The 18,878-nt window shown below is 17.6% G+C and overlaps 4 protein-coding genes across 4 annotated transcripts; 2 read left to right on the forward strand and 2 right to left on the reverse strand.

Moving 5' to 3' along the window:
• Positions 1–1,349: 1,349 nt before the first annotated feature.
• On the reverse strand, positions 1,350–4,352 carry PF3D7_1201100 (RESA-like protein with PHIST and DnaJ domains; the record flags this gene model as incomplete). Its single annotated transcript, XM_001350384.1, has 2 exons — positions 1,350–3,839; positions 4,140–4,352. The coding sequence occupies 2 exons, from the start codon at positions 4,350–4,352 to the stop codon at positions 1,350–1,352; spliced, it is 2,703 nt and encodes a 900-aa protein (XP_001350420.1).
• A 5,482-nt stretch (positions 4,353–9,834) lies between these two features.
• Positions 9,835–10,650, forward strand: PF3D7_1201200 (Plasmodium exported protein (PHISTa-like), unknown function; the record flags this gene model as incomplete). Its single annotated transcript, XM_001350385.1, has 2 exons — positions 9,835–10,026; positions 10,177–10,650. 2 exons carry the CDS (start codon positions 9,835–9,837, stop codon positions 10,648–10,650), a joined length of 666 nt encoding a protein of 221 aa, XP_001350421.1.
• A 1,492-nt stretch (positions 10,651–12,142) lies between these two features.
• Positions 12,143–12,463, forward strand: PF3D7_1201300 (liver stage associated protein 1; the record flags this gene model as incomplete). The annotated part of the gene is made up of 1 exon (XM_001350386.1): positions 12,143–12,463. One exon carries the CDS (start codon positions 12,143–12,145, stop codon positions 12,461–12,463), a length of 321 nt encoding a protein of 106 aa, XP_001350422.1.
• A 1,018-nt stretch (positions 12,464–13,481) lies between these two features.
• On the reverse strand, positions 13,482–17,047 carry PF3D7_1201400 (Plasmodium exported protein, unknown function; the record flags this gene model as incomplete). Its single annotated transcript, XM_001350387.1, has 2 exons — positions 13,482–16,699; positions 16,876–17,047. The coding sequence occupies 2 exons, from the start codon at positions 17,045–17,047 to the stop codon at positions 13,482–13,484; spliced, it is 3,390 nt and encodes a 1,129-aa protein (XP_001350423.1).
• Positions 17,048–18,878: the final 1,831 nt, after the last annotated feature.

The raw sequence follows: 18,878 nt of genomic DNA on the forward strand, positions 1-18,878 counted from the left end.
TATAATTTTATTATATAATAATTACATTAAAGTTTTTTTTTATTTCTTTTCTAGTATTTAATTATTGAATATATAAATATATATAATATAATATAATATAATATAATATAATATAATATAATATAATATAATATAATATAATATAATATAATATAATATAATATAATATAATATAATATAATATAATATAAAATATGTAATCGTAATTCATTTCTATTAATTTTTTTTTTTAGAACCCTACATAATATAAATATATTTATTTACAGTTGGGAATTATATTTATTATATTTTTAGATTTATAAGAAAATTATTAATTACATATATTAATAATTTCTTTTTTTAAAAAAAAACCATATGTATAATAGTAAAAATAGAAATGTATTTTTAAGGAAATTATTTAAATTATGTTTTTTATTTTAATCTTTCTTTCTTATGTGTATAATGTAAAAAAACTTAATTTTTTTTTTTTTTTATTTATAAATATAAAATATTTTTTTGTACTAGGATCTTTTAATTATTTTATATTTATTATTTTTCATAAAATATATGTATAAATTAATAATACATTATTAATAAAATTACACATAAAAATATTTTCCTTTTTTTTTTTTTTTTTTCTTTTTGTTGAGAAAAATAAATGTATATTTAATAAGAATGACCTTAATTCATATATATTAATAATACATATATATATATATATATATATATATATCTTAATAAATAAATAATTTCCAAGAGTGGTATCAATTTTCTATTAAGCTATTATGTTGTAATAAATATTTACATAATATTTTTATAATAAAATAAATTAGTTCATATTTTATATTAATAATTTTATATGAAAAATATAAGTCTTACATGGAACATATATAATAATAAAAAATATGTATAAATATATATAAGTATATATATATATATAAATAATTAATTAATAATATAATAAAAAAAAGAAAGAAAAAACAAAAAAATCGGATTTAAAACAGGAACAAAAAAACTTTTTTTTAATTTCGCATATTAATTATAAATTATGCATACTATTTATAGACTTTTTCCATAATATATATACATTTCAATAATTATACAAGAAAATGTGCATTATATTAATAATAGTAATGCACAAATAAATAAAAATATAATAATAATCAACAAAACAACATACATAAAACAATTAATTATTTATATCACTAAACAATATTCATCATTTTTAATTATATAAATTAAGTACACAATATGATGAAATAATAAAATAAAGGAAATATATATATATATATATATATATATATATATATATATATATTTATTTATTTATTTATTATTCATATTATTCGTTTTGGTTTTATTTGAGATATCTACATATTATAAGCTCTTGCCTTTTCCATAATTTCAATTATATCCTTTTCACGTATTTCCTTTTTACTCTTAACATTTAATGACCATTTCTGCATTAATTTTCCTAGAATTTGTAATGCCTCTGCTCGTTTTATTCGTGTATTTTCATCAACTCCCTCATCTCTTAAAACTCTACTAGCAGCATATTGAGTAGTTTCTTCTATATCCCATAAAATTAATGTTAAAATATGCATTGTCATAAATCCAAAATATTTATTCTCATCTATTTCTAACAAGGATAATGTTTCTTCGGAAAACATATTATCCATATTACAAATACCTTCACTTCCTTCATTACGATCGTTATCACTTGAACTTGTTTCTCCCATAGAAGGTTCTTGCGATTTTAAGGCAGAAGAACAACTAAACATTCCAGAAAACCTAGATGACAACTTAGTCATTTTTGTTCTTTTAGATCTATTTACATGTCTAAAAGATGCATCATATTTTGACATTGGTTCTTTTAATCTCCATTTTGATTTTATATCACTTAAATATTTAGTTGCAACATTTTCATATGTCCATCCTATGGATCCTAAAATAGCATTTGAATGAGAGGATTCTAGTAAGCTTTTTATTTCCTTCTCCATCTCGCACATCCATTCTTTATTATTATCTACATATGGTTGTATTCTTTCTCTTAACAAAAGAGCTAAAACAACTTCTCTTTTTCTTTGGTCATTTTCCATTTTTGCATCCATATCTTCAAATGGAGATTCTATATCTTCTATTCGTTTTTTCTTTTCAAAAGCTTCTTTAATAAAATAAAACAATTTTAAATCACCAACATAATCAGACATTTCATCTATACTAAACATTATCATAAATAAAAGACCAGGTTCCATTAAAAACATTTTTTCTGTTGCTTTTAATCCTTGCTTATTATAAATCCTTCTTCGTTCGTCATCAGATAATACTTGATATGCTTCACTGACAAGTCGAAATTTCAATTTAGCTATACGATCACCTATATTATAATCAGGATGATACTGTAATGATAAATGATAATAATTACTTTTAATTTCTTTTAATTCTGCTTTCGTATCTACATTTAATATTTCATAATATGTCGTATTAACGGGTGATACTGCATTAACACTATGATTATTATAATTATTTTCTTTTAATAAATAATTCATACCACGCTCTTTATTTTTATTTTTTGATAAAACTTCATCAGCTTCTATATCTAAAGAATAATGCATACCGGAATTAGTAGAACGAACTTCTTCGCTAAATATGAAATTTTTTGAGATATCTAAAGATTTCTCAGATTCACTCTTTTCTTCAAAAGATCCATAGTCGAAAACATATTTACTATTATTTTGTTCCTTTTCTTTTTTTCTTTTTTCATATTCTCTTAATTCTTTTAATCTTTCTGACATTCTAGTATCTATTGGGTTTCCTAATTCTGTCATAGTTTCTTCATCAACTTTACGAGAATGTGTTTTTTTTTCTTTATCAATATGTCGAGCTGTTCTACAACATTCTAAATAATTTACGGCTGATAAATTAAAATCGTTATTTGGTGAAATAGATTCTTCATCTTCTTTAATCTCATATGGATCATTCAAAAAGCAAAAAAAATTATGAAAAAATCCTTCTTTCTTTTTCTTTTTCTTCTTTTTTCTTTTTTCATTTCCTTGTTTATTTGAATATTCATCGTCATCATCATCTTTTTTTAAATATAAATGCATAATAGCGTTTTTAAAATCTGCCTCTCTTATATGTTTCATTTTCTCTATATCGTAAATAATCGTCATTTTTAATGTATATTTTAGATGATTGGATAAAGCCTTCCAAGCAATTCTACAGGAATTTACCAATTTTCGATATTCATTCATATATAACGCTTTCTTATAATACCATACATTAAAAATTTTATATAATTCTGTTTTCATATGTTTTTCAATAATAAACAAAAATTTACTATAATCATTCCATATATCATCATAATCTCTTTTTAATATTAACTTTTGATATCTTAGCTTATCATAATATTTTTTTAACTCGTTTACTGTATTACTATATTTTGAACTTTCATTTAACATTACTTCATCCCAAGAATCTTTGATATCTTCTATTCTATGCTGTCTTTTTTTCCATATCATTTCAATTTTCTTATCTATTTCTATATCTTTATTGTTATATGTAACGGGAGTATAATCATCTATGTGTAAAATCAAACCATAATTATCCCATGATATATATTTATTTAAATTACCTAATATTTCTTGAATATACTTTAACATATATTCTTCCTTATTTTCAAAAACATCATCTAATATACAAGGAGATGTATTATATAACAAAGAAAAGAAATTGCTAGTCAATGGTGTATTTACATTACTCCTTGAAATATTTATAGTTTCTGCTTCACATAAATATCTTTTGTCTTTATAATAATATGCTTCCCCATATAATTCATTATTATTAGGTATACATGTATTCTACAAAAAATTATAAAAAATATATATATATATATATATATAGATAGATACATGTATTTATATATATATATATATATATAGATAGATATATCTATTAATATATATATAGATATATGTATTAATATATATATAGATAGATATACGTATTAACATATATATAGATAGATATATCTATTAATATATAGATAGATATATGTATTTATATATATATATATATATATATATATATTTATTTATTTATTTATTTATATTTAATTATTTATTCGTTAAAATATATACTACGTATATTTATTAAATTACCAATAGTATAAAATAACATATTGCAATAAAGTATATGATTGTACTTATATAAATTGGAGAATTCAAAAAATTATGTTCATTTCTTATATTTTTTTTCTCTTTTTTTTTGTTATAATGCACATGTGCGCCATATGTATAATCCTCTTTTACATTATTGTTGATATCCAAAAGAATTCTTAATAAACTACGATATGATTTATTAAAAAATTGCATATTTTATTAATTTTAACATATAAAACGAATAAAAAATATATATTATTTATTTTTCTATTATAATTACTATTTTTTTAAAATAATTTCTCCATATTTTACAAATAAAAAAAAGCAAACATATAAATAAAAACACATAAATATAAATATATATATATCTAATTAGATAATTCAAAAAAAAAAAATAAATAAAAATAAGAAATTCATAAATAAAATATAATCTACAAAGAATTTCAAATTGTAAACATACTGAATATATATATATATATATTTATATTTTTTTTTTTTTTTTTATTTAAATAAATAAATAAAATATATACACTTAAGAATTAATTAAATAATAAATTGTTAATACAAATAATAAACATATAGAAATATATATATTATTTTCCATATATTCCTATATTTCTCTTTATTAATAAGTGTATAACAGTTGTTCTTTTTTGTTTTCCTTTTTTTTTAACATAAAAATTATGTATATAATATACATAAATATACTATTATGCTTTTTTCATGTGAAAAAATACAATTTGTATTTACAACTAATTTCCTCCCTTTTAAGAAAAAAAAAATATATATATAATTTTATATATAAATAAAATATTTAATATATATATATATTATCATATTTTTTTCTTTTATTTTTTAGAAACGTTACAAGAATGATATTTTATTATTCTAAAAATATATTAATTTACATGTGCACAACATTAGGATCTATTTATATTTACATATTTTCCTTATTCTAATTTTGTGAAAAAAAAAAAAAAAAAAAAGTATAAAATCAAAATGTAAAATATAATAAAAACATATTTTTTTACCAAAAAAAAAAATAAAAAAAAACAATTTTAATTTTTATTTAATTTAATATTTTGTATTTTACGTGTTTTCCTTTTTCTTTTTCTTTTTTTTTGTTTTTTTTTTTTTAAGAATATATGTATCTGTTCTATAGTTATATTTCTTATATTATCCAACTAGGTGATACTGGTTTTTGAAAAAGGAAAATAACAAAAATCCTAACCCCCATTTTAGGAAATAATAATAATAACATATAGGAAGAAAGAGAAAAAATTTTTATACATTTATTTAAATAATACTCTAATTTAATTTATATATATATATATATATATATAATATTTTTTTTGGTTATTAAGAAAATTCGTTTATACCTTCTGTTATATATAAATATTATATATATATAAAATAATAACACTTTTTTCGAAATGTGAAAAAAAAACAAATTGAAATTTATAAAATTTTAATATTATAAAATTATTTTATACTATAATATTAAATCAAAATAATATTAATTTTATTTTATTTTATCACTTATTTTTTAGTACGACATTTTATATGATTAAAAATATAAAATAAATTAAAATAAATTAAAAAGGAAAACAACTAAGGTATAATATATAATAACACTTAAATATATCTTTGCAAACATTTTTTTTTTTTTTTTTTTTTTATTTATCAATAAAACATAATTCTAACAGATTTTGAAAAAAAAAAAAAAAAAAAAAAAGGAAAATATTAAAAAAAAATAAATAAAATAAAAGTATTCCTTGTGTGAATATATAAATTATATTATTACATATTCAACAAATATATATATATATATATATATATATATATATATTATATATAATGAAATAATTGTAATCACAAAATGATATACTTGTTCAAAATATCTATAATATTTAATACTGTAGTAATCACGAAATATATTTATATATATATTTATATATTTATTTATGTATATTTTTAAAAGTACAGAATTTTCATATGAATATTATAATATATGAAATTAATCTTTTTAATTTCATTCTTTTTATATATAAATATTTAATCCTATGAATAGTAATTTTAAATATATCTGTCATTTCTAGGTTTCATATTTAATGTATTATCGTTATCATATAATATAAAAATATACTTTATTTCAAATATCTCATTCAAAAATACAAATACACATTTTTAATAATAAACAAAAATTGTCCTGTCCATGAATAAATAATATATGACAAAAATGTTAGGCATTATATTCATATCATTTTACAATTATATATATATATATATATATATATATATTTTTCTTTTTTTTTTTCTTAATACTTGTGAAGTTCTCAAAAAAAAAAATTTCATTTCACTATTAAAAATATTCTATATAATCCAAATTTTTACATTTTACAAGTATTATTTTTCAAATAGTTAAATAATGTCTTTCATTAAATAAGTATTTTATAATATTCATTAGTTTTTTTTTAGAATACCATAATGTAAATTTCAAAGCACTCAAAATATTCATATTTTCTTATAACATATTCCTCAATCTTATAAATCTATATCATATATCAAATAACCATAATTATTAATATAACAAATACAACTATCTTTTTATAGATAAAATTAATCATATTTAACTATTTATTTTATTTTTTACCTTTTGTCTAATTATGACATACACAAATTATCATTTTATATTATGTATTATTAATGTGTATAAAAAAAGATAAGACATATACTAAAATTAAATTATCTATTTTTACGTACGACCAAATATTCAAAATTTCATACAAAAAAAAAAAAAAAAAAAAAAAAAAAAAAAAAATTTCCAATATTTCATTGATACAAATTTTTAAGTTCATCATTCTTTATATCATTAACATTGTTTCAGTATAAAATAGTGAAAAATATATTAATATAATATTATGTTTTTTTTTTTTTTTTCTCTTTTTCCATTCTATATTTTATATACATATGTAAGGTATTAATATATATATATTTTAAAAGGATACAATTTTTGCTTATTCATAAGAATATTTACGTTTTCCAATTTTTCTAACTTCAATAAGGTAAAAAATAAAAATAAAAATAAATGTATATATATATATATATATATATATATATATATATATAACATTACAGAAAAAAACAAATTTACACTCTTATAGAATATATGATTATCATCATGACATTTTCCTTTATTTTAATATTTTTTTTTCGTCATTTATAATATAATTATTAAACCTTATACATTATTTAAAATACAGAAGGTGCATTTAACATATTTGTATATATATTATTCTTATATTTATGACATACCATTTATACAGCAATTGCGTGCATTTTTTCTAATACACCGAAATGGCTAAGAATCATAAATATTTTTATATTATAAAAATAATAAAATTTCAATAAAAAAAAAAAAGAGAAAAACAGAAAAACAGAAAAACAGAAAAACAGAAAAACAGAAAAACAGAAAAACAGAAAAACAGAAAAACAGAAAAACAGAAAAACAGAAAAACAGAAAAACAGAAAAACAGAAAAACAGAAAAACAGAAAAACAGAAAAACAGAAAAACAGAAAAACAGAAAAACAGAAAAACAGAAAAAGTTAAATGAATTATAAGATAATAAAATGATATAAAATATATATATCACGAAATTTCCTTCTTTTTTATTTTTCACCAAATATTTTATTAAAATTAATATGATTACTTTACTTTTGGGAAAAAAAAAAAAAAAAAAAATTCGTACCATATAACACAATTATTTATATATATTTCTATATATTTTATACATATTTATTGTCCTTATAACAATTTATTATTTTTTTTTTTTTTTTTTTATTGTTACTCCTATAATTAAAAAATAAAATTCTTAGATGAAATTTGATACAAATATAGAATCAAAATAAAATAGAACATCTGTGCATGTTTAATTTATTCAATTTTTTTAATTCATATTATTATTAAAATAAAATTATGGTTAATCGCGCGAATATCTTTTTTTTTTTTTTTTTTTTTTATTTTATATTAAAAAAATATATTATAATAAATAAATTTATATATATATATATATATATATATATATTATAAATAAATATTTCCAATAAATTATTTTTAACATAATACATTATAAATATTATAAAAAAGAATGTAAAATAAAAGGAAAAATCATATTTTATATTTATTATTTTATGATGTATTATTATATATATTTATAATATATATATTTGATGGATTTATTATAAATATATAATATATAAAAATGTCCTACAATAATAATAAATATTTTAATTAAAACTCCGCAACATAAAAAAAAGAACTAAAAGTACAACCATAAAATATTATATGATATAAATATATATAATTATATATATAATATATTCAATATATTTTTATATTTAAATTTTTATATATATTTAAAATATTTAAATATAATATATATATAAAGAAAGAAGAGATAAAAAAAAATAAATAAGCATATAAAAGAAAAACAAAATATTCTAAAACAAACGAAAAAAAAAAATATATATTTATTATATAATATATTATATTTATATAACTTATATATAACATTATTTATATATAAATATATTATTATTATATAAGAAGAATTATATATTTAAAACGTATTCTTATTTATATATTTATATATTTTACTAATATATAATATAATAAGCTAGCTCTTTTTTTTCTTTTTCTTTTTCAATTTTGTATTCTTTCTATATATTAAAAATCAACATATTTATTTTATATATATTATATATAAATAATATCTATAAACAATATTATAATATAATATAATAATAATAAATAAAAAATATTTTTGTCAAAATCTCATAAATCCCAAAAATAAATAAAATAAATAATAATATAAAAAAATAATAATAACCAATAATATAAAATAATACTTATATATTTTCTAATATAATAATATATTTTTATATTATGTAATATTATATATTGTATTCATTTCTTTTAATAAGTATTTTTTTATAGAATAAAGTTCATTAGAAATAATCTACTTTCGTAGTAATATATATTAAAAGAAAAATATTTATATATATTAATATAATAACAAATTTATATATATTTTATAATTTAAAATATATTTTTTTTTTCAATCAAAAAAAATAACATTATTTTCATAAATAAAATAAATACTAAAATTATTATATTTTTTACATATAAATAAATTAATAGATAAAATAAGAAAATCTATTAATTTTGGTTATATTTAATATTTATTTTTTAATAATTATTTATTCCAATTATTATATAAACATTTATATATATCTATATATATATATTAAATCTATTATTTAAAGGTATAAAATAAACAAAAAGAAAATATACATAATTTGGAAACTGAAAAATATATTTATAATAAATTATATATATTAAAATATAAATAAATATATTCTTAAAAATATAATATATTTATCCCAACATTTATATTGTCTTACAATAAGAAAAATAATTTATACTATAAAAATATATATATATATATATATATTAAGTTGTATACCATTAAAAATATCTTTTTATGCCCCGTGTCCACCAAAAAATTTATTGTATATATACTATTAAGCAAATATTTATAACAATTATTTCATTTTATTTTATTTATTTATATTATTTTATTATTTTTTCTATTTTTAGACTAATTATTTTAAAAAAAGAAAAAAAAAAAAAAAAATGAGATCTCTTAAGACACCCGGTTATATTTCAAATAGTGCACGTCTAAATAATAAGAGTGTAAATTCAAAAAACTGCACCATATATTCATTTGAACAAGATGAAGAAAATAGACGAAATTTATCTTCCAGATTATTAAGTACTATGCATTCATCCATAACAATATTAGGAGTTATATTTATCCTTATATTGGTAAAAATATAAATAAAATATATATATATGTATATATATATATATATGTACCTTATTTTAATAATTTAATTATATACATTAATAGAAGAACATATAAAAAAACTTAAATATATATATATATATTTTTTTTTTTTTTTTTTATTCCTTTAGAATGTTTGCTTAACTAAGGAGAGCTCATCATCACTTATACAAATAAATTTTAATAATTCCAGAAAATTAGCCGATGTATCTATCTCTGATATCCCAATTGTAAAACTTCATAATAGTTTTGATAATGTTAAAGAAGAATTTGAGAGTGAAAATCTTGAATATGAACAACATAATGAATCTTATTATAAGCATAGTCCTCTAGAAGATTTACAAGATATAATGAATAATACATCTATACCTCCCTTAGATGGAAAATATTATGATACCCTTGAACAATGGAATGAAGAAAAAATACAAAATAAATTAGACAAATTAGATGATATACATTCCAAATTAGATAAGCTTATAATATGGGCACAAATACAAGGAAGTGAAAGACTTAAAACATATAGTATGGTATACACCTTAAGAAGATTATTTAAATCTTTATTAAAGGAATATAATTTAAAACAAAAAGATAAAGAAATTGAATGAATTACACTCTGTTCTAATGCTTCTACTGCACAAATATATGAAGAATATAAAAATAATTTATCTTTCTATGCATTAATGAATAAAGAAAATATAACAAAACAACAATTTATAGATTTTATTAATAATGTAATAACAAATTTTAGAGCTTTAAGAGAACAGGAATTTGAAAATTTTCAAGAAGACTTATTTGAATCTCTTAAACCAAAAAAAAAATTATATCAATAAATAAAACACATTTATTAATATATACTATATATATAGTATAATATATATATATATATATTTATTTATTTATTTAGATATATCCCTTAAATTGTAAGTTATTTATTATTTATTAAACGTTCTTTTGTTATTTCATTTTTTATCTTATAGTATCCACACATTCAATTTTTATATAAAATTTATGTATAGTATCCACACATTCAATTTTTATATAAAATTTATGAAACAATTTAACTAAGATTTATTTTTAAGAAAGACGTATAATAACATTCTTTCCTTTTTTCAAAGAAAAAAAAAAAAAAAAAAAAAAAAAATTAAAATTAAAAATAAAAATAAAATTAAAATTCAAAATAAAAATAAAATTAAAATTAAAATTAAAATTAAAAATACCATTTTAAAAAATAAATTATAAATTATATTAATATATAATATATTCTTGTAATGTGAAATATAAAGTATTCGCTGTGGATACACAATACAATATATACATATATATATTTATTATGGACATAATTTATATTTGTATGAAATAAATCTTATAAATCAAGTTATAATAGAAGTATATCTTTTCCTCTCTATTTATTTTTAAACCACATAAAGACTTATTTCGTAAAGAAAATTATTAATGTTTATATTCATGCTCCATTCCATTTGAAATACAAAATTTTAAGTAAACATTCTTAAAAAAATATATATAATAAAATATTATTATATATATATGATAATATTATTTATGCATACTTTCTTTTCGCATGTTTTTCTAATATATATATATATATATATATATTTTTTCTTATAACATGCTCTTAACTGTTTGATACATGGTACTTACTTTTTTCCCCTCCTTTTCAACTAAATCCATGATATTATTCTTTATAAAACAATGAAATTAATACAAAATGAGGTTTAATGTTATGTGGTCAGAATAATTAAGCTTTAACAATAATGTATAAGGGAAAAAAAAAAAAAGAAAAAAAAAAAGAAAAAAAAAAAGAAACCATAATATGCATGCACATATTAATAAATATATATATATATAACAAATGCAACATAATAAAAAAAAAATAACAATAATAATAATAATAAAATATAAATAAAATTATATTTTTATAATTTATAAATAATATTACAGTAATAATTCTTACAAAATCAAATATATATAAAAAACAAAATATAATATAAAATTTTTCTTTTCTTTTTTTTTTTCTTTTTTTTTTTTTTTTTTTTTTTTACATTTTCTAATATATTCATTTGTCTTCAATTAAACAAAATGAAAACCATAATAATAGTAACCCTTTTCATTTTAATTTTAAATACAATTATTATAAATCCATGTACTTGTGTCCCTAATACACTGCCTATTGAATATTTCGATTATGAAACCCTCAAAGAAAATGTCAAAATTCGAGATAGTAACACAAAAACTCAGTTAATTATTTTATCAGCTGTATGTGCTAGTATCTTACTCTCTCTTAGTTCCTTATGGGGTATCAGAATACATTATAATCATGAAATGAATAAAAAAGAAATTAATAATTATGAATTAAATAGCGATCTATTAAAAGATGCAGATTTTTATATGGTAGAATAAAACCAAATAAATAGACAATATCTTATTTGTACATATGTATTCCTCATATAATTAGAAAATCAACAATAAATTGTTATAAATAAAAAGTGTATAAAAATGAAATATATATATATATATATATATATTATAAATAACTTTACTTTTGTTATAATTATTTAGCTTTATTTTTATGCAGTTACTTAAATAGTTATGCTCATTTCAGAATTAAATAATATATATACAGTTTGTCACATTATTCATAATTTTTCTCCATTTTTATTCTTTTTTCAATCATTTTTTTTATACTCCTATTTGTATTTTTGTAAGAACATTTTTATTATATAGTTTTATTTGTTATATATAACTTATTTTATTTTATTTTTTTTTGAAAACTCATTTTTAAATTCATTTAAAACTTTGATTTATGAACTTAAAGAATAAATTTTTAATTATTACAAATAATTAATTAATTTTTTTTTATTTTTTTTATCGTGTCTATAATATAACTTAACATTAATATTCTATATATATATATATATATATATATATATATATATATTCTTTAAAACACACGTAAAGAAGAATTATAACTTTCTCATATTAAATTAAAATGTGATTGTAAAAATATAAAAAAAAAAAAAAAAAAAAAAAAGAAAAGAAAAAAGTTATACTTTTTTATAAAATTATAGTTTTTTATTTGTATTTTCCTCATTTTATATTTCACCCTACATCATAAATATATATAAAATAATTTAAATTACATCTTCACAATTTATACATGTCTGTAATACATTATTAAATGTATTTTTATAAACCTACATCTAATAAATTCCTAATCATTCAATATAATTGTTCTTTTATATTCATATTCCAAATTAATTATTTTATCAATAAATTCGTACACATGAACTAGAGAGTATCATAAGTGTAATTAAGTATACCACACATAACTATCACATATATATATATATATATATATGTATGGGTAAATAATTATTTGTTCCAATAAAATCGTACAATTAAACAACCAAACAATTTTTTATTTTCTATTCAACAAATTAGTTAATTCAAAAGATGACACCTTATAATCATGCATTTCTTCATCACTTTCTTCCTCACTAGATTCATCATTAAACCACTCATCAGATGATGAAAGGGATTCTTCATAATCATCATCACTATCATAATAATCATATTCTTCATTATCCTCTTCATTATTCTCTTCATTATTTATTTCATCATTTCCTTTATTATTTTCTTCCTTGTTTGTTTCATTATTTTCTTCATTATTTTCTTCATTATTTTCTTCCTTGTTTATTTCATTATTTCCTTCATTATTCTCTTCTTTATTCATGTCATCATTTATTTTATTATTTTCTTTCTTGTTTATTTCATTATTTCCTTCATTATTCTCTTCCTTATTCATGTCATCATTTATTTTATTATTTTCTTCCTTGTTTATTTCATTATTTCCTTCATTATTCTCTTCTTTATTCATGTCATTATTCATGTCATCATTTCCTTTATTATTTCCTTCATTATTTATTTCATCATTTCCTTTATTATTTTCTTCCTTGTTTGTTTCATCATTTCCTTTATTATTTTCTTCCTTGTTTGTTTCATTATTTTCTTCATTATTTCCTTCATTATTTATTTCGTCATTTCCTTTATTATTTTCTTCCTTGTTTGTTTCATTATTCACTTCATTATTTTCTTCATTATTCACTTCATTATTTTCTTCATTATTCACTTCATTCATTTCTTCATTATTTTCTTCATTATTTTCTTCATTATTTTCTTCATTATTTTCTTCATTATTCACTTCATTCATTTCTTCATTATTCACTTCATTATTCACTTCATTCATTTCTTCATTATTCACTTCATTATTTTCTTCCTTGTTTATTTCATTATTTTCTTCATTATACACATCATTATTTTCTTCATTATTCACTTCATTACTCTCTTCATTATTCACTTCATTACTTTCGTCATTATTCTCTTCATTATTTCTTTTATCATTTATTTCATCATTTATTTGATCGTTTAAATCGAAAATTGATTCATCTACTGATTCAATAATTTCTTCATTCTCAATATCATATATATTATCAAATGCTGTCCCTTCAAAATAGTTCATTTCATTATTTGCTTCATCGCTTATTTTATCGTTTAATACAAAAATTGATTCACCTACTGATTCAATAATTTCTTCATTCCCAATATCATTATATATATTATCAAAAAACGACGTTCCAAAATTGTTCCTTTCATTATTTCCTCCATCGTTTATTTCATCGTTTAAATCGAAAATTGATTCACCCAATGATTCAACATTTTCTTCATTCCCAATATCATTATATATATTATCAAAAAACGACGTTTCAAAATTGTTCCTTTCATTATTTCCTCCATCGTTTATTTCATCGTTGAAATCGAAAATTGATTTACCCATTGATTCAACATTTTCTTCATTCCCAATATCATATATATTATCAAATGATGTCATTTCAAAATGGTTCGTTTCATTATTTCTTTCATCGTTTGATACAAAACTTGATTCACCTATTGATTCATCATTTTCTTCTTTCCTAATATAATTATATAAATCATCAAATGATGTTGTTTCAAAATGGTTCCTTCCATTATTTGTTTCACCGTTCATTTCATCGTTTATTACTTCGTTTAATAAGAAAATTGATTCATCTATTGATTCATCATTTTCTTCTTTCCTAATATCATTATATAAATTATCAAATGATGCCATTTCAAAATGGTTCCTTCCATTATTTCCTGTATATAATATTTCTTTACTACGATGACTACATACAAAAGGAATCATAGAATTATTCATTTGAACAAATGATATAGCCGTTTTATCATATTTGTCATTTTCTTTAAATATTATATTTGGTCTTTCCCTTTTTCTTGTACTCAAAAAAAGTGTATTGCAATCTGACGGTCTCATAATATTAAATTTCTCTCTTTCTTCAGAAATTCGTTGTTTCTTTGTTTTCAATCTCGTTTTATAATTATGAGTATTCACATTATATAAAATGTTTTCTCTCTTTAAATAGGAATAATCGTTACTAAAATAAAGATAATCATTACTTACATTTTCTCCTAAATCATTAATCCTCCTATATCTTTTTCTTTCTTTGTTTTTCTTATTAGCTTCAAATCCCATTTTTTGTTCTAATTCCTTTCTTTTGGTATCTTCGATTTTCTTTTCTTTTGATTTTCCTGAATTATTCTTAAAGGTCATTTTAGATATGTGGGAATTTAAATGGACTCTTCCTTTTGCATAATCCGCACCTATTTTATTATATATATCAATTGTATTGTTCTGTATTCCCATTTTTGATTCCTTCCTTAATATTTCATCTTTTTCATCTTTATGAACCGTTTGTAAAATTTGATCCTCTAATTCTTTTATTAGATTCATATTGCATTTTCCTTCTTCATATTTTGAATGTTCGTTTCCAGGGTCTTCCTTAACTACTTTTATAACTTCTCTCGTATCCTCTTCCACATTTCTTGTCGTCATTTTTTCTACCTCATTCGATACACTTACATCTGCCTCTTGTGCTTTATTCTTTTCTAATGTTAATTTTAATATATATTCCATATTTGCAGTGGAAATACATTTTTCATTTCCTGTCTTATCAGTTTCTTGTACCATTCTTGATGAATAATATCTTTTTAAATTACCTTTAATGTTTTTTTCTTTATCCGTTTTTAATTTCTCTTCCAATCCTTTCGATTGCATTATATTACAAAGTTGTATGTACATATTTTCTAATGCTTCATCACAAGATGCTTCAGATAATTTTTCATTAATTTGTACAATTATTTCTTCAAAAAATTTATCATTTACTTCTCCCATTATATCACTACTTAAGGTATTTGATGTCTTTAGGGATTGTTCATCAAACAGTTGATCCAATATACCATCAGCACTTTTTTCAGATATCATTCTCGGCAATTCATTCGATACATTATCATGAGATACTTCTAATATATTTCCTAATTTCTTTTCACCATGATTATTACATAAATCGCATTTATCTATTGAAAAATTTCTAACTGAAGAACTTTCTTTCTTTATATTATCAAAATTTTGAATATATTCATCCAAATTTATATTGTCGTAATTTTCAAAAAGTATAGGATCAATTATATTTAAAAAATCATTCGAATATAATACATTATTATTAACAATAAAATCTTCTATATCATTGTCCTCTAATTGTACGTCTGAAGAATATTAAAAATAAAATATAAATGTAATCATAAAATATTATATTATATAATTCTTATATAATCCTTTTTTTTTTTTTAATGCCTTTCAAAATATTGACTTTTTTTAAATACATTTTTTATCTTATATATATATATATATATATATATATATATATGTATATTTTTACTACCTGATAATTCGCTCAGAATTTTTCTATTTTTTAATTTAACAATATTCCACAAATAAGAATAAGAATAGTTATTCACTAATTTTATCATAAAAAGATTGTCATGTAAAATATTTAGTAATATATAGAAAAAAGTAATGAATATAACTATCCGTACTAATACAAATAATTCCATTGATATTATTGTATAAACATAATAGAGATAAAGAGAAAAACATACACACACAACAAAATATGTATATCCAAAAATGAAGGCTAAATATTGATAATTTATTATATAAATATAAATATATATATATATATATAAAAATATATTATTTATTTTATTTTATTTATATATATTTTTTTTTTTTCCTCTGTATTAACTTTTATATTCTTATCATTTTTCACATAGGATAGAATTCATTATTTTAATTTCATGAAATGAAAAATATATATAATAATATTAAACAAAAAATATATTAATAATGCTTTAAATATAACAAAACAGATTAACAAAATAATAAAAACAAATCCAAATTTCTAATACATATTTTTGTTGAAGTTATTTAATTAATTTATAAAAAAAAAAAAAAATTAAAAATTACAACCACATTGACATGCAAATGTAGAGGGGGACAAAAAAATATAATAAATAAATATGAAGAACATAAAATATTTTCATAATATTATCCTATAAAAACCTTCTTTAAATTTTTTGTTTTTTTTTTTTTAACCAGAATAAACATTTCTATACATGTCTCAGTATATGAGAGAAAAATCCATTTTTATAAACATAATAACAAACAGATAAAATAAATTAAAAAAATAACAAATTATATGCTTATTAATGAATACATTAAATTCACATAATAATTTGACACATATATTACAATATAGTTAAATTATTTTCAAAAATGTGACCTTAAAATTACCTAACAGCTATAGAGAATACTAAAAAAAAATTTTTACATCAACTTATATTTGTTTCATTATCCTTAATTAAAGGACACTTCAATTTTTTATTATTTTAATAATTATTATAATAAACATATAAATAAATATATATATATATATATATTAACATATTTAATATATTTAATATATACATAATATTTTTATTTTATTCATTTCAAAATTGTTTACATCATATTCTATTCATATTAACCATACTGACACATATCAACATATCCATGTTTTAAGAATTATTTTGCGTATATATTTCATTAATGCAATATATAACAGTATTCATTAAATATTCTTTTCATAAAGAAAAAAAAAAAAAAAAATCTCCACTCATTTGTATTGTAAAAAAATATATAATGAAAGAACATCCTATACTGCTTAAAAATTTTGCGATTAAAAATAAAAATTTATTGTTGCTACATGAAAATTGTATATATTTTTTTTTTTAATAATCATATGTTATATATCATTATAAAAAAAAAAAATAACAAAAACCTAAAAAAGTAAAAAAAAGGATCTTAAATAAAATATATATATCTTAATTTCAATATATATTTTTTTCATTTAAATTTTCATGATTTACATTTTTCAAATATATTATAATATTATATAATATATATATATATATATAATATGTCATAATTGTATATAATATATTGCTTATAAAGAGAATATATAAATATTATTATTGTATTCAATATAGATGATCTATATATAATTAATATATGTTATAATATATATATATATATATATATATATATTTATTTATTTATTTATTAATTTATTCTTTCAAATTGTTAAAATTTTTTTTTCTTTTAATACATTTAATTTTTCATATTTTTTTTTTTTTTTTTTTTTTTTTTTTGTAGATATATATATAAAAAATATAATTTTACATATATTTTGAATTATTTGAACTCTAAGCATTTGATGAAAAAAAAAAAAATCTATATTTTTTTTTCATGTATTTCCAAATATATTCATTTTAATTATATATATTATATATATATAATATATATATAATATATGTACAAAATAAATAATTAAAAGATTATGACAAA

Source organism: Plasmodium falciparum (genome assembly GCF_000002765.6).
Source record: "Plasmodium falciparum 3D7 genome assembly, chromosome: 12".
NCBI classification, from domain to species: domain Eukaryota; phylum Apicomplexa; class Aconoidasida; order Haemosporida; family Plasmodiidae; genus Plasmodium; species Plasmodium falciparum.